Genomic DNA, 24030 nt, shown 5'->3' on the forward strand with positions numbered 1-24030 from the left:
ATGAAGCGGGCAACGCGCCGCCCTTACAACTCTATGCGCATGCGCCACGTTTAGAAATTTCGCCGCCAGCTAGCGCCGCGCGGGCCGCAGGCCACGCGCTCGCGTGTTCCCTCTAAGAGTGGACCGAGCTGTACATCGTGCCTGCCGCTTTACGTTTAAAAAAGTGAAGCGGCTGTGCCACTGTGCAAAAAAAAAAAAAAGAAAAAAAAACGACTGTGCCTGCGATGCCGCAGTGAGACCAAGAAAATACGTTTGCGGAAAAGGTAACAGAGGAAATGTCATCAGCTGGGCAAACTGTACAGCTGTTATCATTTTGCCGATAACCGCGATAATTTCGAATGTCAGCGACCGTAGATAAGAGCAAGGTTCTATAAGAAGGCTTAGATACAGCTGAATGCAACGTATGTATAGCACTCAGCTAAGCGCAACTGATAACAAATGTTTATTTTCCGCGTTCGAACGATAGTGCTCGGCCTTCAGCGTACATAGAAGTGGTTCGTATCCTCCGTGTTTGTGTAAGCCCCCGAACAGACGTTATCTCCCATGCATGTGCGAGTGATCGCATAACACAGTGGGCATGCCACGAGCGTGACACAGCAGCGAGCTATGCTTCATAATCAGTAGTAGGAATCTGAACGTTACATTCTATCGACGTGCTCGCAACTTGCGGCTCCACGTCCACAGAAAATCACTTCCACATTGCGACGAGTAGCGGTTAGGCGCCGTCACCACTGGCAGTTTCTGTTGCGCCACAAAGCGCGGCTAGTGCCTGCATTACAATCATGGACATGACCGAACTGGCATCCGTCAAGGCTACGCCGAACGGGGTGAGGCCCTTCTTTTGCTCTCGGTTTAATGTATGTGAAATATGCGCCGGCATTTAACTTTGTAGAACGTTTCACTGCAGTATACGGGGGACCAATGTTTGTTTTGATTTTTTTCAGCTGTGTTTGGGCCCTAGGGTGTCATAAGATGACAATAGGAATGAAAAAAAGACAATTTATTTGGTCGCAAATGGACTCTGTTCCACGTAAGCAACCCCAAATTACTCGGCATGAGTGAAAGCTCTCGAATACGTCTTACCTCTCTTTAGCATCCACCAGGATTGCATTAGGTGTCTCTATAGTGATTTCTTCGATCACACGCGTCTTCGTGGGTCGCGACCATCCTATATGAAATTGGTAGCTGTTGAAGCAGAGCACTGGTTGTTCCACTCACTTTATGAAGTTTCAAAGTCATCGGCGTTTTTCATTAGCCCATAGGGTGCACAAGTTTTTAAGCTGCCAAAAATGAACGTCAAATGGTCTAACGTTATGACCCATGGTTCAAGCTGCAGGATCTGCCTATTTTCTTTACTATCCCTACTGCACGCTCCTGCAGCTTAAGGCGGCAAGAGGCATTGAAAATGCACGAACACTGACACACAAGGGAAGTGACCTCAGGAAGGGAGCACCCTTTTGAGGAAACAAATGCTGGCTGAATGATACGATGCTCTTTCATAGTTAGACGCTGTTTTGAACTGGCAAGCTATATGACGGTAATTCGGGTAACACGTGGTAGCACTACTGGACTAATCCGCAGCAACATTATCTGCTCGAACAGCGCACACCCGAATGACCTTAATAAAGTTATTCATCCATTCATCCATCCCTAGTGAAAAAGCCCCGTATTCCCCATAACTCCTACATCCAATTACATCATATCACATATGGGAAAAATTGGTTTTTGTATGGGTTCCTATGTATGATATCGGATTTTTGGATATGGGAGTTATGGGGCATATGGATTTCTCAATTGGGGTGTTATTGCATGTTAATTAAAACATGCTGGTACGAAAAAGATGCTGTGTTCGCAATCTCATTAAAAGAGTAGAATGAGCATACTCATGCTTCTTAACGGGTCACCCGGTCTTCCAAGCAGGTGTTTTAAAGCTAACTTCCCTAACTTCTCCATGTGCACAATTTATATGTCAAGAATCCACCTTTTGGTAGAGAAATCACCGCATTGTGATTTATTTGAATGTACAGCTGTGTTGTACTGCTGCAGTTAGTCATATGCAGATACTTCCCACGAACTAAGTTCAGTTGCGTGGCTCATTGATGCTTGAAAAAGAACAGAAATCCTAATTGTCTATCACAGGTGAAAACACTTTTCTGCTGAACGCCTGCCACGCACAGGCAGTATTTAATTCGCTAAAACGTACATCCCGCTCACATTTAGTCGAATGTCATGCTGACAAGTAGTAGTTTCACAAGATGGCCTACACATGCATCGAGTTCATAATGACCAGACTCGCATGACCGAGAAAGTGCGTATATACATGCCACTTTAATATTCTGGAATCCACAGGGTTTTTTTGCATTATTCTGGGTTCTATTTGCCGGTCATATCAAAATGTTTGTTTTCCTTTCTGTATTCTTTGTACGCAACAGCCAATCACTATCGCTAATGTTCGATAAGACTGCCACACGCCCATGCGGAGGAAGGGGTCGTCGGGCAGTGTCTCACCACGCAAGTCCTTTCTGTATGCCTAAGGCCTTATGTTGCACACTTGCTATCGACGGATGTCGCTGGGCAGTGATATTCCTGTCAGTGCGATATGCACGGAGAAAGTTCATCGCAATGCCACGGATCGCATGCTGCAAAATAACTCAGTCGGCAATAAAGTCTCAATTAGTGATCCATATATGCTGCCTATAGTAATTTAGATATCATAGATAATGACAGCCGAAAATGCCACCGTTGCGTAATTGATAATGAATTTCCTATGCAGTGACGAAGCAATAATCATAGGCCACAAAATGAATTCATTATCAATGATTCTATCAAGGAGTCTCGATAATGTTGATATGTTACTACGGTACTCGTTTTATCAGCCCGTTGCTATTTTCCACCGCTGGATAACGCAATGTCAAAGTTTAAACACCTTTGTGAACGCGAGTCACGGCCGAATGGTGGCCCGTCCTCGTTTTTAGTCATAGATTCTAGCCACTTTCTCCTACTTTGCGGCTATAATTGCTCTCGTAGTTCTGTAAGGACAATAAGTAGCAGGTCGCTAATTACAGGCAGACTTTAACTTGTAAAGGCATGCCGAAAATCGCTGACCTCGACCATGCAGCTTAAGGCGACAAGAGGCATTGAAAATGCACCAACACTGACGCACAAGTGACGTGACCTCAGCAAGGGCGCGCCCTTTTGAGGAAACAAATTCTGGCTGAATCATACGACGCTCTTTCGTAGTTAGACGTTGTGTTGAACTGACAAGCTATATGACGGTAATTTGGGTAACACGTGGTAGCACTAGTGGACTAATCCGCAGCAACATCATATGATCGAACATCTCCTCGTGTGTGCGGTACTCGGACACCTTACGACGGCACGAGATGTGGTAGTAGGTGATAACACTGCAAGAAAGCATAGCCAATAGACAAGACGAGCAAGCCAGCAGGAGCAGGCTAGGCTGGGCTAAGCATGGCAAGTAGCCTTACAGGCAGCGGATGCCCGCCAACTACTTTGGACGCGCCCTGGGACAAATACAGTCTGCAAAATGTACTTGAAGGTGTGACGTTAGGAACTGACCAACCTGAAGAGTATGAACGATGGATCATAGACAACACGCTCTATAAGTCGATTTTGCTGTATCTGCCTGAAACTGGCCTTAATGCTTACATTTTATTTTAACCTGAAGCTGTGCCTCGTGGTAACCAATGCGAATAGCAGAAGAACGAAACTACCCAAATCACTGTAAAGGAAAGAAGTGCCAAATGAAATGTGGCTGGTACCTAGATGCGGCGAAATTATCACTATTCATAATTATCAAATTATCCGTAAGTGTCCAAAAGTGAAGGTCACTGATTTACAAAGGTAATCAAGTTTATCTTATAAGACACATTTAACGTAGATGGGCTAGCTTTCACGCATCATTGCATTATAGGAACAAACGCACGTCTGGCAGTGTTCCAGCAATCCTGCAGAAGCGACGCTTGGGATCAAAAGTGTTCACTTTCGCGAAGTAGCAGTCACCTGGGCAAGTTGTTGAGGGAAAATAGCAGAATGATTTTTTGACACCGATGCACGGATGCAGGCAGGTGACAATGTGGACCGAACAGTGGGCCTGCCGTCTTCATTTTTTTCCGTACCGGTTGCCGATCCGGAAGTGAACTACCGCAACTGGTACGCGGCCAAGAAGAGCGTTTCCGAGGGCCTTTTCGACGTGGCGTTGCTCTCGGCCAATGGGGCGCAGCTCAAGCACGTGCTCCAGTCCGGACCCGGCTTCGACTTCTACACCCCCATCCTGATCCTGGTATCACTCTCCATTGCCTTCCAGGTAATGGTGCCATACACAGAGGAGCATTAGAAATCCAGTGACCATTTACATAGTACCGAACAAACGTGGTTTATGCTCTTCACGACCATTTACGCAGTACGTTGGCGCCGAGGGGCGCCAAAGTACTGCGAAGGCCGTCAAGAGCTTAAACCACGTTTGTTCGGTACGTCTACCCGCGATGTAACGCTGTGGTGCCAGTATTGCGCCATTATCCACACGCCGATCTTTAGTATAGGAAGCGGACACGACATGGTATATTCTATTTTCCTTGTAACGCCAATGCTCTTGCGGCTACAGCAAAGAGTAAGTAACCTACACTTTTCCTAAAATAAAGTTCACTGCTACCACCTTATTCGTTGGTCTAATGGGGGACGCTGTCTTACCTGACCTTTTATCATCTGTAGTCGAGGACATGTCTGTGCCCATATTGTTGTTGTTGCTGCCTCAACAACAACAATATGTGGCGCCAGCTGCTCCTCTTCTTTCTCTGACATTACAGTGGTGCTTATATTGGTCTTAAAAGAAACAACGATTACAAAGATAAAAAAGAAACACTAAGATATTCGCGTACACACAGTTCGCCTGCACAAAAGATAAATGTTCGCATACCTACATTGTGTTTTTTTCTTCTGTTTTGCACCATACATAGTTTAAAAAAATTTGTCGGCCCTTCCACTCCGCGAAGACGGATGATAAGCGTAGCTTATCACCATCACAACAAATGGAGGGTATACGCACCCGTTCACAGTGCTGGACGCAGACCGGTTTTTCCTTGATTAAAGATTCCTTACACGTACCGCAAACTCCACATTCACCAAAGTCTTCTCCACTAGTACTGTAATGTTGATTCAGCACTTCCAAGACATTGTGTAGCTATTCAACGTTGAGCTGTTTGTGGGAGCGGATCACACTGATGAGGGACAAGTTTGCTCGGCGGCGTGATTAGCAGCATCCGCCCGCCATTGCCGCTTGCGATTCTTTAAAAATTAAATTGCTTCAAAATTAAATCTGTCCTTCACGTAAGACATTGAATGGCTCCTACCCCCTTAAGCAGTGGCTAATACCACCGCAAACGCGGCGTCCACATTACGACGACAGGAGAGAAGTGAAATTCTACGCTTGTATCCAGCTCTACAAGAAGCCAGCTGTAGAAGAAGACGACGAACGCGGGAGCAGTGGCACGAGCGCGTTCGCGCGGTTGCGCCGAGGGGCGTCAACGTGCAAGCTGTGGAAGAAGACGACGACGCTCGAGCCATTGCTGATGATGATAGTTTCTGCGAACAGACACGGACGTTCTGGCTAGATATAGACAAGCGTCGCTTGTAGAAGGCAATCAGCGTAGTGAAGAGGCGTTTTCGTAGAGGAGGTCCAAGGCGAGGCTGGCACACTTTGCCGCTAATAACGAAGGTTTCGGAATAATAGTTTAGCAAATTTCATTCGTTAACTTTTTATTACCACTTTCGGGGCCGTTTCTCTGTACGGCGAGCATGGAGGCAGTTACATTTTAACGCAGTCCCATTTTCTTAAATCATAAAAATCGTTCCTAGTTCGAGATATTCAGCCTTAATTCCGTGGTCAAATATGCCGAATATTTGCGCAAGACGAATAAGAAATGCGCGTAACCTGCGAAGATGCTAAGCTAGAGATGTATAATTTAGGCAAACAAAACGCGTGCACCATCTGCGGCGATTAAAGCAATAGCATAGGCAATCAAAACACGGTATGCGCCTTCTTTCTCCCCTAACTGAGAGCACCACAGTTCCGTTTTCTCAATATTGACACTTACCCTTTACATTACCGTCAAGCAACTTGTACTTATACAGGGTGTTTCAGCGAACACTTTCAAAATTTATTTAAGGTTGCCTGTGGCAGATATCTCAATTCTAGTTAATGAGCTGGTCTACTCGAAGAGGCGGACATTACTTGCACACAAAATTGAAATGCATAATCGACTAATTTACAAAAATTTACTAATTAAGTTTTTAACTAATTACCTGATGGCCCATATTGAAATTGACAAATTGTAGCCGTGGAGTTCGCCAGACGGATCCACTTAGAATTATTTCTCAGGATGACACCAGTTTCGAGACATTAATTCCCGAACTTTGCGGAGAAATGCATTGGCGTTCAAGTTAATTTTGTGCTCCAATGCAAAAAGCGACGTTTTGTTCAGAACCTAACTGGAACGCGAATGCATTTCTCCGCAAAGTTCGCGAATTAATATCTCCAAACTGATGCATCCCGAGAATTCGTTCCAAGTGGATCTGCCTTGCGAACTCCACGGCTACAATTTGTAAATTGCAATATGGGCCTTTAGGTAATTAAGTAAAAACTTAATTAGTAAATTTATGTTAATTATTCGATTATCCACTTCAATTTCTTGTGCAAGTGATGCCCGCCTCTTCGAATAGAACAGCTCGTGAGCTAGAATTGTGCTATTTGCCACAGGCCGCCTTTAAGAATTTTTGAAAGTGTTCGCTGAAACACCCTGTATATTCCGGACAAAATGGGCCACACATACTCCCTGGTTTTAGGGCTATTTCTGTTTACCTATTTACTGGCCGTTATAGTATTTAATTTTTTTATTTTAAAACATGCTGATTGTGAGCGGTCAGTGTGTATTGGTTTCCTTGCCGAACGAGGACCTATGTCGATGCACATCATAGAGTTCATATTTCGCACCTGCCCACTTATTTTCTCGTTTTTGTAACTGAGTGCGATTCTGGGCTGGCGGTTCTGGTTCATTTTTGTGTGTGCACTGTGTGCATATTCGCAACATGTCGAAGTATTCTTTATTTAGGAAGCCTTCTGCTGGTAAAGCTGTGTTTAGGAACACATTAGCATCTTTCTAGCTCTTCTGTATTGCCCACCTGCTATGCTCTCAACTCAGAGCGGCCGTATAGTGGAAGCAGAATAAAGAAATACACCAAAACAGGGCCAGAAAACATTCGCTGCAAAAGGCCACCTATTCGCGAAATCTGGACGCGGCCGAGCCAGTGGTTACGCTACACGAATACCGCAAAGCTGGTGCTTTTGTTTACCCAACATTCGGCACTAAAATGAAACTAAGATCTGAAAGGAATCTTGTACTTTTCCACCTAGGTTATACAAATGGGACTCCTTGTGGTCATTGGCTTCCTGGACCTCTCGAAAGAGTGCCACCAGAGACGTGCGGAGCTGCTCACCAACGTGGCGACCGTCATCGCAACCGTGGTAGCCATGATCAACGTTGTCGCCGCTTCCTTCAATCTCAGACACGAGCACGACGGGACTAAATGATTGGCAGAAACGCACTTCACCCCGCACGAAGGACTCGCACTGCTTCAAGGAACGGACTATGCTACCTCGCCGTAGCGTCCGTCATTGTTCGACTACGTGGACATATGCGCGTGGCCTGCTTTCATTGTTCGACTGTGTCTCTCATTGTGGAGAAAACAGTGACAGAGCAGGGCAACGGTTGTCCTTGTTGCTCGTTCTTTTGCTGCGCCTACATAACGTCACAACGCAATATGAATTCGCCAAGCGTTGTTGCCATTCCTGACTTGCGGTGTCATGGGCATAGATCAAAGCAATCGAAGCAGTCTGAGGCATCGTCAACTTGCGTTTTTCTTTCAACGCTGGCAGCTTTCACTAACTGTGTTTTTGTGTAATACGCTGCACTGAAACATGTCGTTGAAAGTACTGGTGTGCCAAGTAAAGCGGCTTGCTTAGCTCTGTTTTTCGTAGTAGTCGAAAAACAGAGCTAAGCAAGCCGTGAAAAGACGCGAAATACACGAATGCTACTAATAAACACCATGCATGGGGCAAGGGCTTTACTGTATACGTTTAACTCCCCCTGCTGCTTTCCGTCACTTAGTGCAATTTTATTTTGGCTAAACACTTACTAAATCATCTAAGCTGCAAATAGTTTACTATGGATGTCGTTAGCGCTCTTTCTGCTCTCATTGTATTTTTCGTTTTTATGCAATGAGCTGGTCATAATATCATTGCCAAATAGAAACCTAGAATCTCTTTCCCAACAAGCGCTAGTTACGTCGTTCATTTCGTGAGGACTGTTGTAGGATCATTGTGCGATTGTGAAGACTTCTGGTGAAGATCATTGTCCTTCTGCACTGCTGCTGCAGCGAGATTAGCCCGTGTGATTGTAAAAATCATTAAAAAATGATGAGACAACATGTTTTCATTCCTTATTTCGTCTCAGAATGAACGTGAGGTCCTTAACCCTGACAGCTATAGTAGATGTATGCGAAGCATGAAATTCCGCATACAAAAAAAGAAAGAAAAAGGAAAATGAAAACCGTCAGGAGGACTACGTGGACGAATGCGAAAGCATTGCGGCACACACACACACACGCACACGCACACGCACACGCACAGAGAGAGAGCGTTGAAGCAGCGGTGGACAAGAGGGTAATAAAAGCAATGGACCGATTAGTCAGGAGCCTCTCTGACTACTTATGCCAACTATGTAGTACTCAGATGGCTAACCTAGTACAGATAGCTTTAGCAATTTCTTTTGCCAACTGCGAAAGAAGCAAGCAGTATCAATAACTGCAGTGTGCTGCCCTCTGATGACCGCCGCGAAATTTTGAGCGTTCGGCGAGTCCCAGCCAACTTCACACATTTGACTTGCAAGTCTCTACTGACGTGCACCTCGATGTGCGAGCTCTAAAACGTAACCGCATAAAACAGTGCTTCTTTCGTGATCCTTAAGACAAATGTCAAGAGGTATACATCTAGTCAGGTCCTCGAGGAGAGCAAATTGGAGAAGTTTGTTGCTACTGCCAATATACTATCCTCACCATAAAATCTTTCAGAGCCTTGCAGTGGAACATTCATTCAATTTATTAGACTCAACAAATTTATCACGTCTCACTGGTAAGCTATATTCAGAGATAATATTCTTTCAAGAAACTTGTCTAGCCCCAAATAAAATTTCGATTTCAGAAATTATCGCTTTTTTGCTTAGATCGACCTTCAAGGGATGATGGTTTAGTCAGACTAGCGTCAACCAGAATTTTGCCACAAGGCCAAGTTAAACACTAACACCACTGTCAGTTGAATTGGAAATTCTAATAATTGCCTTCAACCGCCTTTCATGTCGTCCATTTTTCAATCGCAAATGCTTATTATCCTCCAGGAGTTTATGATACCAGCTCTCTGGATAGTGTTAACTTTATTATCTCTATTTCGTGTGTGACGTTATTTTTCGTCATGTGGCATGTAGTTTAAGGACAGATTCGTGCGGCAATCGCTTGTGGGATTGGTCACAGGATAATAACCTTACTTTTCAAATTCAGAATATCTTACTTTTCCTGTAGGCCTGGCTCCTTCCACTCTGAATTTGAATTTTTCAGGCTGTAGTTTTGGCATTTCCTTTTGGTCGGCGCTGGACTATGCCACAGAAACGGTCACTTTCCGGTGATGTCTAAGATTATACATCCAGTAACATTTTAACACGAAAGTGTTTTATGCCGGGGTCCACCAAGACTTCACTGACATATTTCCGTCACGGAAATACGTCATACGGAAATACGGAATGACGTTCTTACAATGTACACGAACATAATACAAAGAAAGAAACCAGAAGAAAAAGTTCCACAAACATGCAAAATTTGGAAATCGAACCCACGACCTCTCGGTCCGCGACGATAGATCGCCGAGCGTTTAACCCATTGCGCCACAAACACATTTGCAGAGAGCTACACAGACGCGCCTTATATATCTAACACTCCTCCGTGTACCCGCGCTCTTGCTCGGGGTGGTGCCGCCGCCTACGAGCAGAAAAGAGAAGTACTGCATTATGACACTAACGCGCACCGACAGTGAACGCTTCGGTGGTCTCAGCACTACGACGCCTCGATGCCAGCATTCGAAGGGACGCTGGCATCAAGAAGCACTACCAACGCCACCTAGGTGGCGTTCACCGTACTCAGCACAGCGGAGCGTGGCCTCCGCAATTAGCTCTGAAAATGTTTCTGAAGTTGATCGCGGAGGCTGCAATTAAGACGCGCTGTACGCGCTGATTTGACTCGGTGACGATTCAGTTACGTGCTTTGTCTTGCGCGTTGTATTAGTGTGTCAGTTACGTGCTTCGTCTTTCGCGTTGTGCTAGCGTGTGCAGCGTATTGCAGCTTCCATATGCACGACGGTTGCTCATGGTCATCGACGTTGGTAGTCGTGATGGAGGAGACGTGCCACCAGGCGTCAGCGTGGGTGCATCAACGCTAAAGGGCGCTTTAGCCACAAAACACCAATAGACATTATATATCAATGTGCAATAAACATTACACTACTTCTGTGAAGACACGTTTCACTTTCGTGTTCTATACCGATTCCTATATAAGAGGGATCAACCACATTTTTTAGATTCTCACGCGCGCACTCACACAAATTATAGTAAATTTCTAAGCAGTTTTACATCTTTATTGGCTTCCTTATCTGAAGCACATTCTAAACAAGAAGCATTCATCATTTCTTCTGTTTATAGGATTCCTGTCAAAAAGCTGAATTTGAGGATCACACAGCTAAAAATAAATCCTCTTCGCGTTGGTGTAACGTCGACTGCTCGAGATATTACAGACCAAGAAAAGCCACCTGGAAGAAATGGCTACATCACCAATGGCCCCAGAAATTGGTCACGCTATAAATTCTTTGTGGGTGCATTTAGACCTTCTGTATCAAAATATAAAGATGTTTCGAACAGGTGCAGCGAAATATTCAGGACCCTGCAAGTTGGCCTACAGTAAGAATGCTATAGTTACGTAGTAACTGTTTGGCATTGCAACAGTTAGGGCTAACACTGATTATTTTAACAACCTGGCTTTACAAGGCTTCTACTGATTGTAGTTAAGTGGGTAGCGTACGTATTGCCTCAGCATAGATTGCAATAGTTAATACCTGAATGGATAAATGGGTAGCATATAGCACGTACCGAGCTTGTAGTTCTGCCAATAAGTATGAGTATGGCATAAAACAATGATTTTCTTTCGAAACCTAATAACAAACGCGCACTATTTGGCTTTCTTCTTCGATATAGGAAAATGATTACTGTGCCGGTAAACGTAGAATACAATATTTTATCTCAACAAAGAATTTCTGATTCGTGGGAGGCTATTATAAAGTACTGGGGAATCAATTTCTTTTGCCAAGTTCTTCCCTGTACGTTGATTGCGTCTATTGAGGAGGATATTAGTGCAATATCTATGGCTGAGCTGTGAGATTTTATACAGAAACTTCATTCGGCTGCTCCTGGCCCAGATGGAGTTACTTCGGTCACGTAAAATGTTTATACAAGGAATCGCTCGAATACCTGCTCAACCTTAAACATTATTCAGTCAGAGAGCATAGATTCCATGTGAATGGCAAATTGCAAAGATTACACTATTCCATAAAGAACCGGGACATGGTTCTGTCTTGGACAACATCAGGCCAATTTCCCTAACATCAAGTTTGTAAAGTTGATAAAAAGTGCCTTATCTGTTTGTGTTATGAATAATATACAGTTGAACGTCTTTGTAACGAAGTGCTTGAGGCTTCCAAAACATTTGTGATACAGATCACTTCGTTGTAAAGGTCGTGCACCGCATAGCTCACAAAAAAACTCAGGACAGAAAAATTCCGTTGTTGTGCAGGTCATTTTTTTGTAGAGACATCCGTTGTAGAGTTGCTCGACTGTAATAAAAGAAAGCTCCTATGTCCATGCCAAATTGGCTTCCAGGCGGGGTGGTCCATACGGTATTCGCATATCGACTTTGACAATCACATAGAGCTTGCACGACGACCAGGACAGTATGCAGCATTAGTTACACTGGACGTCACAAACGCATACGATAGCGTTCATTGAATCAATTGCGCGTTAAAGAACCCCGGGTGGTCCAAATTATTCTATAGTCCCCCACTACGGCGTGCCTCATAATCAGATCGTAGTGCTGGCACGTAAAGCCCCATAATTTAATTTCAATTTGAATTAATGAATTAGGTCTTATTATTATTAGACAACATACAGTACAAAGAAATATTATATAGGAGAAGGTCTCCATGCCGAAGACTGTAATGGGACCCCATGTACAGCGTATAAGTAAAAATATAAACAACAGTTGGAGCAATTAATGTAAAAATTTAACAATAGCGAACATAGTATTGGTTTAGGACAGTACTAATACAAATAATGTCAGCAACAAATATGCAAGTGCATGGAACACCTGTTAATGCGTACAGCATATAAAAATGCATAATCATTATCATCAGCCTATATTTATGTCTACTGCAGGACAATCGCCTGTTCCTGTGATTTCCAATTACCCCTGTCTTGATAGCTGATTCCAACTACATACAGGAATACAGATACTAAAATATCGCAGCATAGGGCGAGTATTATCGCACAGCGCGGCGAAGCCGTAAGTACTATCGGTTTAAAATGGAACGCGAACAGCGGTGCACGTGGTACGGTTCGCGCTATCATCATAACTGCGCCAGTATCTTTTCTTGCTTTGAACTAAAAGAGAACCAGAACAGAAAAGAAAAGGGGGAGCATAACCTCGCAGTCCGGTCAAACCGGATGTACGCACCTGCCAATGGTGATGACTGGACGGTGCACACTATACCTTCAGTTATGCTTCGGCCACGCGCTCCACTGTTCGCGTTTCATTTGACGACGAAAGTACATTTGGAGGGAAGAAAGGAGAAATCGACATAAATAAGTGGTTAGAGATGGCAAAATATGGTCTTTCAGTTTTTCTTTAAGTTGAACTTGTTAAAATCACTTAATAGTATAAAGTAGTGTGCTCGAAAATGAAACGGACGAAAAATAGACACTCTGCTTACCATAATTGGTGCATACCGTGGGAAAAATAAAATTATCCTTTTATTCAAATCGCGTAAGGTCTGCATTAGTTAGATAAAATCGAGGTATCAGACTGTTGCGGTGAGAGTTATCTAGTTATTGGTATAAAAGCTTACCAATATTGAAGTTAATAAGTTGGTGTACAGTAAGAATGCTAAAGTGACGTAGTTACTCTTTAGCATTGCAACGGTAGGACTAACACTGATTATTTTTACAGCCTGGTTTTGCAAGGCTTGTATAAATTGTAAGTGGGTAGCATACGTACTGCCTCAACATGTATTTCAATAGGTAATATGTGCATGGATAAGTGAGTAGTATAAATGGACTAGTGTTTTATGGCTAAATACTAAAAAGTGTACTTATTCCGTACAGGTTGCATTCTGTCTAATGTTGGCTATGTGTTGATGAAATCTAAGATTAGAATGAAGTCCTACACCCATATAATTACAGGAAGCACTAAGGGCGATCAGATTATTAGACAGTTTTAGTTTAAGGTTAGCGTAATAGCGGGGTTAAGGGAGATAGCGTTACCGTTCCGTAAACGAACTTTGCAGAACGAGATTTTTAGTATAGCGTGATAGCGTAGTTTACGTGCGGGACGCTATTCATTGCGCTTTGAATTTAACATACATAGGGCGCCTAAGTAATTCTATGCGTGTGCGCGTCCGGAAAGTGCGAGAGGCAGTGCAATGGAAGCCAGGAGCGCGTTGTACTTTTACTTGACATGTCCGCCGATCTGCAGCGAAACAGACAAGCAGTACAAGCTGTCTACCATAGACTCCGAAATGTTCCCATCTCAGAGGCCACATGCCGTCGTCGCGCCTACCTCCCAACTTTACCGATAGGTGGCGCTCGCATCTCGGAGAAAATTTCTTTCGATAGGCTTAGGCGCATTCGAAACGAGAAGTGATCTCTAAATTTCCTCAAGATTAGCCATAACACTCTCTCGGCGAAGCAGCATGAGACTAAGCAAAAGCCGTTTACACAGTCATTTGATACGAAAGAAGTGAATTCTACAAAAACAACGCCAAATTCAGTTTGAAGCGGGCGACCGGGACCGCCGCCATGTTTTACGTAAACTACGTAAACACGCTAACACGGTAACGTTAACTCTGAGAAATGGCGTGCGCACGGTAAACAGTATGGGTCGTCTAGCGTTCTGCGCATGCGCATTTCGATCCCGCTATTCCTGTACGCCCCCTATTCCGGTAACCACGCTAAACTAAAACTGTCTATTACCAGGTAGAGCGGAAGAATGAATGCGGATAAGCGTTGGTGGGACCTGAATAACACAAATCTAGTTTTAGACGGGCTTACATCGAGTAGGTTAATATTGCACCCATTTATCATGTTTCTTATGCAAGCGTTAAGTTTAGCAACTAGGTTGTTTACACAATGGTCAGAGTTAAAGATAGTTGTGTCGTCTGCATAAAGAACGCAGTGGCAAGAAAGCAGGCAATTAGGTAGGTCAATCCCTTACAAAAATACTTATTACCATTATTTAGACCTCCTACCTACTTTATATTTACTTTACTGACATTCTATTTACATTTACATTCTAGTAACATTTGTGCACAGGATGTCAAAATAATTCCTTCTTACTTTTGTATAAAGAATATTTTAAGTACACCGTTAACAGACTTCCTTTTTACTTTTGCACAAAGAATGTTTTAGGTACACCGTTAACAGACTTCCTTCTTACTTTTGTCTAAATAGCATCTCTAATACTCCGTGAAAGGTTTATTACTTTTGTGTAAGGAATGTTTTACTATACATAATCAAAATATTTCTTTTGCCGAAGGACATGCATCTTCAGTACGTCAACAGCTCGTGCTGTTTGCCAAAAGAAGTTTAGAATGGCAACTTGAGAGCTTTTTATAAATTTGTCTAACGCAGAATAATGTGGATATATAACATAGCAATCAAGCTCTTTGTTTTAAATCGCAGTTCCAACCCAAGTAGGTAGCGAATTGTTGACGGAGTGCTACTAACATGTTCAAAGAAATATGTTAGTAAACTGCTATTAGAACATTTTTTTAGATGTTCGACAGGACCTAGTGAGCCTGCAGTGACGTCAGCCCAGTTCGAGAAAATTAGCTTTCGCTACACCAACTGAACGGTGTGATGAAAGCGGAGTATTATGCAGGCCGCGCACCAGTTGCACAGCGTTAGCCCCGGCATTATAGGGCCGATTAACGCTCGAGCCGCACCGCCCGCATGCCGTACGCGTGCCGGAAACTGCACATTCCGCACACTGGTGCACAAATTTCGATTTACACCGCGATCGTACATGCAGTGTAAACCGAAATATGTGCATCAGTCTGGCGAATTGTGGAACTTTTCGCCCGACAGCATGCGTGCGGGGTGGCGTGCGGCTCGAGCGTAAATCACCCCTTACCATGCACTGCTATTGGAAGGCCACTAACTAGCTTTATAACAACATAATCAGGTCCGTATACTCCGCGAGTTAAAGAGTACGCCCTAAGCTGGAACATGTCAGCACAGTAGCATCATGGTCTCTGTAAAAAGAAGAAAAAGAGCCAAAACTGAGAGTTACACGGTGCTGGAACGCTGCCTCTCAAACATCCAAAAAGCTCCAAATACAGCTGCTGCTTAGTGAGAGCAATTCTGTTGACCTGAGAAAATGCACAGGTCGCAGACAAAAAAAAAAAAAAAAAAACAAAATGTGAACTCTGGAAATGTCCAATTTCTGCGAAATTATTCTGTGAAAAAAAAAGGAAAATGGTCCTTACTGTATAAAAATGCTTCCCTATTTGCACGCGTTCGTCCCTTCATCCTACCGACGGCTCGCTTAAATTAAAAAATAATAATAAAGAAATGAGATCTAATAGGACGTTCCACCAAAGCAAAGGCAAAGTAACTAACTTTCAACTCATCTGCTTCACGGGAATTGTTGCTTGCTGTGAGAAAACTGGTCGAAAAGTGATAATTACGTACTCATAATATTCAGTGATTTCGCTTCATGACACGTAGACAAAGTTCTGAAATCCGATGAGGTTTTGCCGTGGCCATACAACATTCGTAATTACGGCATTCACGATTACGGCATTCCGCTGTACCAAGAGCCAGAATATCTAAGGCATGCTTTTGCCATGCTTCGGGCGCTTGAAGTCTGGTAACGTTATTGCCGCCACGCTTTAAACATCTCTAGCTATAAAGGCAATACTACTTGACAAGAATACCTTTCAGCATTGTCTTGCGCTGGGCGCTATGAAGCAAGTTTTCGTCTTTGAAAGCGAAAAGTGCTATCTGATGTTCTTGTGCAAAATTCAATAACCGTGATAACCGTGAAATATACCCTATGGGTTATTATTTTTCGTTTAATTTTGATTGTATTTGTAGAAAAAGCTGTCTTCATAACAATAGTTCTCTCGAAAAATGAAATTATACAACCCCTAACAGCATGACAAAATTAAGGAGGCTGCTTGTAAGGTTCTTTTTCGACCTCGGCCATAAGGTACGTTCATCCCTCTAAGTGCGCTCCGCCATGAAGGGGATGCGCGCACAAAGGCCCGTCACACCTAATCACCGAGGGGAATTCCAGGTGTCATTCAACTCTCGCAAGGAAGGGGGCTGCACACGGTTCGGCGGTGGTCAAGGCGAGCTGGTGGATGGAAAGAATGTCACAAGCCTCTCTCGCGCATGCGCACAAACTTGCACGTGGTCCGAGTCAAGCCTAACAGGAGCCCATCGTCATCATTCCTTTGCCACACTGGCATGGTACGGTCGGTGCGATATAGGGGTGTTTGGTCGCGTTTTGTATCAGTTTTTAGCTATGTTTGCTGCTGTTTGTGCTTATGCTGTGTTGTGGCTGATTCATCAATACAAGAGGGCTTCCAGGCACACGTGGATGCGTAATTTGTGACGGAAATAACCAACTAGCACCATGCTTGCGAAGGCAATGGCGCTTTCTTCGTTCCGTGATGTGAACGTTTCTGCAACTTCTTTGCCACCTTTTCAAGACAGCACTGCGCCGAAGTTCTGTCTCCAAGTTATATTAAAAAGTATGTGATTTTGCATCATTTTTTATAAACATATTTTTTAAATTTTAGTTTCTTATACCGCATTTTGGCAGGTTGTTGTTACGAGCGCGAAATGCAATGACGTAAAATGTTTTAAAAACGATCTTTTTACAAAATTGAACTATTGCGCGTCATGCGGTTCGCTTGAAGTGGCTATGAACGCGAAGCGTACAAACACGAGGTTCTGACAGAGGTCGCGATGACTTAATTTGGGGTAAATAATGTATGAACGTTAACTAATTCTTTGCTCTTGCCTAACTTCTACTCACTTCCTTTTTTTCAGGATACAACGCCAAATAACCCACAGCAACAATCTCACACCAAGAAACATTTCCATTATAGCTAAGGTGCAACTACAACTAACGCCCAGAATGCTGCTTCGCATAACTACAGTCTCATTTCTGCGGTTCCCAAGTTTGACTGATTGGGCAATGTAATAAATGTGTGATGCAAGCTTCGCAACGCTTCCAATTTGTCAGACCTTCATTTTCAGTAGCTCCTTTCGCAACCTGTGGCTTCAGCTGCACATCGCGTCAAGAGCTTAGATAATGTATCAATACTCCAGTAAGATCCTCTAAACATATACATAAGGTGACAGACGTTAATAGCGTCCAATAAATGAAATTCTAAAGGTGTTTATTTGGAAGAGCTCGGAGCAGCGCAACATCGACGGGCAGAGCAGTTACAGCTTCAAAGCACGAGAGCCGTTGCTGAGCGAGAGCGCTCGACCCACTAGCGTTTGGATCCAGTAGCGCTGAACCCACTAGTGTCTGTCTTCTTCGCTACAATCAAATAGTTGCGGCTCTGGCATTATAGGGTGGTAGGCTGGTGTACTGGGTGATCTAAAGTTAATAATTTTCAGGTTAGCTTAAATTTATCAGCAGCTTTGAACATGTTTTTATTCACATACTGTGACCAACTGTGGACAATGTTTCTAGATTGTCTAAAGGGAAAATGTTGGTAGGATGTTTGAAATAATTCAGTCATAATGAGGCCTTAAAAACTCAGTAGAAAGCTGGTAGGATGTTGATAAGTCTACAAACACGTTTCTATGCAATGTTGGTAGCCAATTGTTAGAACAATGTTACTATTTAAAGAAAGCGCTAGTAAATTATTAATAGGACGTTTACAGAAAGCCTATGAACATGCTTCAATTTAATGAATGTTAATAGGAGGTCTAAAGAAACGTGTTTCTACGCAGTTAGTAGGAAGTTGACAGACAGCCTATGAACATGCTTCAATTTAATGAATGTTAATAGGAGGTCTAAAGAAATGTGTTTCTAGACACTTATTAGGAGGTTTACAGACCACCTATGAACATGTTTCTAAATAATATTGGTGGCCAATGGCTTCTAGGGTGTTACTAGGGAGTTGTTAGGAAGCCTAAAGACCGATGGAAGGATTTCTATTGACTGTTGATTGGTTCTAGTAACAATTAGCCCCGAGAACGACCTACAGGGGCGCTGCGAGCTCCGCTCGCGTGACGTCAGGGCACGGACCCGCGCCTGTCGTCTGCTGCCGTTCGGGTACTGTCCGGGCGTCTGCTGCAGTGTTTCCGTTTGTTCGTTGTCGTTCCCTGTGCTTGTATACGTATGACGGTCATCCCTAATACATTTTTACGACGTCTTCATTCGCGCAAACTTATTCAAAGAGCTTATTTTTAGACGACTATTTATTTCTCAAGGGCAACGCTGCAATGCCAGCCGAAGGAGCTCAGACCAGCCCATTGCGCGTTTTTCATGCGCGGATCTAGACTTTGCAGATTGAGGGACTAATGAAAAAGCATAAATAGCACGTCACTAATAAAAGCATCAACGTAAGAACATATCACATAAGAATCCAGTTAGGATACCATACCTGCAGTGGTGCAACGAGCATTTCACTATGTCTGCTACATATGACTGCTACATTTACCTTGATTTTAACCCATTAAAACGTGTTTGTTTATGACGAGTAGCGCATGGTATAATATCTAATTTTTCATTTCTTAAACGCTCGACAATAACACGAGGACCTGACACTGCAGTTTAGATTCAAGCAGCACCACTTGTTTCTTTAACTGCTTCTCAAAATTAGGCCATTCTTCATCGGTTAATTTTAATTAGCGGTCATTTGAAGTAAAGGTAATTGAGGCTTACAGCTATTTGCAGAATACGCAAAGGAATGTTCCAATATTTATTCACGGTTCCGTGCTACACGTTCAACTCACTTGTGCAATTTACTGCCGCTTGTTTCTTGAGGAATAGACATCACGAATCTGTTTGGCGAACTGACACAGGCTGCTCGGCCCAATTTTTTTATTGAAATATGCCTTAAGGACCGTATGGTTGCAGCTAGAAAGAAGCCGAAGCCTCATTCATTAGTAGTATGGGGCTTACTGAAGATATAATGATTCCCCTGTGGAGGTCAAAAATCAAGTGAATTCATTTGAGGCGTGAGGTGTCTTCTATATGAGGCGGACATGTGAGTTTCTCTTTTATGTACTCACGAAGCGAATAGTTATCAGTTTATGCAGTTAGACAGCGCAGGATCAAGATATGGTGAGGCAGAAGGCGTTTGAATTTTCCTCTCCAACGCAGCATAAGCTGCGCTGTATATCCTCGAGTATAACATAGGCATTGCAATTGGCACTTAAATAACTGCTTCATGGTTTCAATTCGAAGCTGTAGTGAACTGATGGGTTTCGCGAATAATGCATCCTCGCCATATTGACAGTCGGTACATTTATTTGCGTAAGGGCTGTGCCATGATGTCGATAAAGGCAACTGAGGGTCACTATGAAACATTTTCTCGCTTGCAATTGATAGGCTCTCGATCTTAACCACGAAACTGTTCTTTCAGTTGATTACTGTTATGGTATTCGTGAAGTATGTACATACTATATGTGACGCGCCGTCGTGTTAACAGCCATGAGCAATGCGTTTCCTGGGTGCCTGTTTCAGAGAACGGTGAAAGTATTAGCAAACGTTTTCATGCAAAATGCACGCCTAAATTTTCCTTTTACGCATTAATAAAGTACCCATATTTGACTAGAACAACTCACCATAGTAATAAGAATCATCATAAAAGATTCGCTGTGCAGTTTCCTTCTAACACGCATTTATAATATTGACATCAAATACCAATACCGAGATTTTTCTTCCTTGTAAAATGCAATGTCTCTCATAGCTAAGCACTAAGGGAATGTTAAGTGTTTTGCATAGCATCATACACAACTTCGTGTGTTGAATTTGCAGACATCCTTTTTACGCAAAGTTTATGGACAGACACTGTGCATATACGCATTGCAAAACTAGTAGACCCCTTCAATGCACATAGCTTGCAATATCCACGCCGCAAATTTTCACGACTCGTGGTTTTGAAGAAACTCCCGTTCAGGCATGACAGTAAAAAGAAGCCGGCATATCCTTCAATAAGTACGGCTCGAGCCACCAATACTCCAAGCATGCACGAAGGGAACGAGCGCGCGCAGCAGCCGAGCGAGCGCAGTCCTGTCCGTGACGTCACTCGTAGAGGGCGCCACTCCAAGTTCTCGGCGCTAATAGTCTAAAGACGGTCTAAAAATGATAGAAATTTTTATAGGGGATAACACATAATAAAAAACAAAAGTAGGCCAAGTATCAATCCCTGTGTGGGAAACCAATGTTAGTTATCATTGATTTAGAAAGAACACCTATAATTATTAGCATATGTGTTCTCTGTTTCAAGCAATCTTGCATTAAAATCAGAGCAGGGCATGTTATTCCAATAGATACAACTTTAAAGGTTAAGACCCGGGTGGGTAATTTTATCGACGGCTTTAGTTAGATCCACGAACACTGATCCAGCATACATGCCCTTATCAATCGCCATCTTTAATTGTTCAGTTACGGCGATGAGAGCAAGTTGGTTTCAATAGCTGCTCTTCAAGAGCACAGGAATTACAATTTCCAGATATAATTCAGCAAAAGAGATGTCGAATACACGAAACCCATGCTATTTGTGCAGAGCGATCTTGCTCGTATGCCGGTGCAGAAAATCGTCTGTCTCATGTGGAGCACTCATCGCTTTCAAGTGTCCTAGCGTCGACAGTAGAAATGGCAATAAAAAGGCGTTGGAAAATATATTTGTGGGCCTCTCGGTGTCATTGGAACAAATCGTGAATACAGAAATCATTCAATTTTTCAGGCTACTGCTTGACCGACTGCGACCTTTACACTTAATGTTTGTTGCCTTCAAATACGGCTGGTGCGGATACACAAAAAAAGAGCCTCGTTTAACGTACGGCTTCACTAAAACATCCCTGCGTACCATGCAGAAGAGGAATCGGATTGGAGCTCTGACGGTGGTTCACAAGACACACGCAACTTGACTTGACCATATTTGAAACAGTTGCTGAGAACTAAAAATATCATTCCGGCACAAATAAGCGTTTTACATAAGGTTGCGAATTGGCTAAATTACTGGAAGATATCGCAAAAAGGTCAACAAAGTCGCTTTACGTATATTTTGTCCTATTACGCCCCGCCGCTTACTCGCGGTGAAGCGTTTAAAGGAGTCGCAGTTTTGGAGCTAGAACATGTAGTCAGCTACATGCCATATTCAGCGACAGGTCATGATGGAATTACTACACGCCAATAATAACAATATTATTTAATATATCGCCTCACGCACTGCTTACCGGCAGAAAGGATTCTATTAAAAATTGGTGTGGTTTAGCTTTGGTTCACACTGGTTGATATAGGCTCCGTACAGTGAAGTTTGCTGCGATTGCTGCTCCATCTGTCGCAGCGCCGCCAACAATAATGAGACGGCCAAAGCGCGTGGGGGTATTCGTAGGCGCGGCGTCGATGGTGCTGTTCGGTCTTTTCTGGCATTGAGACAATGTCATCCTTCCGCTCGACTAATTCGAATCCATCGACTGAAAGCGTACGGAAAAGGAAGAGGAACAAGTGCCGGTACTGCTGGGTCAAAAACTGCCACAGCCACGAAGGCCAGCCTGGCGTGAAATTGTATACCGATTTCCTGGCCGCCCGTGGGAGCAAGAACGACGAAAAAGATGGGTTGTTGCTGTTCGAAGAGTTAAGTAATTGTGAAAACAGCGTTTTACTGGTGTCAATGTAACTATATGCTTTAAGGTCTAGCCAGGTCTAGCTGCTTGAGGTTCTGCAACTGTATTTGTGTGCTTAGCGCGGTTGGAAGTATATGGAGCACGTTTTGCACAGAAAGCTTGCGTAGCGCGAAATTTTACGCGCGAATTTGCGCCTCAAATGCTCTTGTAGGCTGCATGCGAATCTTTGTTGATTGCTTGCAGTCCGGTAATTAACTGTTAAATTGCGTTTTTCTGTGATACTTTCAGCGAAGTAAGTAAACTCGGTTTGCGTTGATTTTGGGGGTCTCTAGTGATGGTGCGTGTAACATCTAAACTTCAAATGCCTTCACCAAGTGGCGCCCGCCGTGAGACTGCTCTCTCTCGTCAGCGCATTGTGGCGTCTTTGCCTCGTTTACCGTCTCGTGAAGAAGGCATTCGGTTACTGCATGTGCGCTCTTGCTTGCGGCCGCATGCATAGGGCACTGTTTCGTCAGTATGAACTGCGTAGTATTCGCAATCATGCGCCTCTTCTTTTCTTCGGCGAGAATGACGGCTCGGTGTGGATGCCGAAGCAGACGAGCAGGATCTGCTCCAAACACTTAGTGAACGGCGGAGTAGCCAATAAAGGAAAAATCAACACCTAGAAATGCTTCACTTATAGATTTGCAAAAATACGTTTCTGCGCACGTCGGCCATGAAATAAACGAAATACTGTAAATAGCAGAGCTGCAGTTGGACATTTCATGTGACCACGCACCGGAATACCTGGCAACGTAAGAAAAACGACGTGTAATCGCCGAATATCGATTTGGGACTGATCTCATTCAAAAAACGTCGCGGTAGCATAATCTTGGTTTGAGCTAGTTGCAATGCGCCGCAAGCTCCCGTCCTGTTTATGTGTTCTTCGTCTTCGTTTAACTTGCACCGCAGATTTTCCTCCAATAAGTCGTGGTAGTGTGTGCGCTTCCGCTTATGCGTCAAAACCACTTGCTGATATAAAAAAAGTGCATGCATGTTCTCCCTACATGCAAGTAAACGTCGTACACTTGTTTCCCTTGCTCAGAGTGAGCGACGGCGCCCTCAAGTCGGCGCCGTTGGTCTCCTTCACGTCGTAAACATGCCCGCCACATACAGCTTGTCTCCTTTGTCGAGTATAGGAGCACGAGAGTAATTTTCAATACAGCTTATCGGCTTAAAGCCGCAAAACAACACACGCGACATTTGGAACGTCACGCGCGCGATGAAACACGTTCAGTCGCTGCCGCGGGGCTCGGAGCGGCCGTCTCAGTGTTTCACATTCCTACCACCATTGGCGCTGCACGGCGTTTTGCCGTAGGGTGCCTCGATGCCCAGCGTCGCCGAACGGCGGCGCTGGCATCGAGGCACCCTATTTTGCCGTAAAACCCCTTGATGTTAGAAAGTAGCGACACTCTCCCCCACGCGCGCGCTTTCCTCCTCAATTCTCCTCGGATTTCTCCCCCTCACCGGGCCGGCGCGGCGCTGAACCCTCCAGTGGCTCGCTGCAGCCGCATTAGAATCAATGCGCGCGCTTGTTTATTCGGCCCTTTGAAGCGCTGTATGGGAATTTATCCCTTGTGAAACTGTCATGACGAAAGTACGTTTCCGATAGAACGTCGTGCCATTTTTTAGGACGCTTCGATAAATACAAGCGGAAGCTTGTATTTATCGCTTTACAAGCTTTACAAGCTTTACCTCTACGCCGCCACTTGGGTTGTCCGTAACG

General features: G+C 43.9%; 1 protein-coding gene across 1 annotated transcript; it reads left to right on the plus strand.

The window, feature by feature from the left end:
* The first annotated feature begins 558 nt into the window (after positions 1–558).
* On the plus strand, positions 559–8492 carry LOC119466531 (ninjurin-2). The gene is made up of 3 exons (XM_037727057.2): positions 559–827; positions 4085–4327; positions 7430–8492. The coding sequence occupies exons 1-3, from the start codon at positions 783–785 to the stop codon at positions 7604–7606; spliced, it is 465 nt and encodes a 154-aa protein (XP_037582985.1). The 5' UTR covers positions 559–782; the 3' UTR covers positions 7607–8492.
* The last annotated feature ends 15538 nt before the right edge of the window (positions 8493–24030 follow it).

Source organism: Dermacentor silvarum, chromosome 10, assembly GCF_013339745.2.
Source record: "Dermacentor silvarum isolate Dsil-2018 chromosome 10, BIME_Dsil_1.4, whole genome shotgun sequence".
Classification (NCBI taxonomy): Eukaryota; Metazoa; Arthropoda; class Arachnida; order Ixodida; family Ixodidae; genus Dermacentor; species Dermacentor silvarum.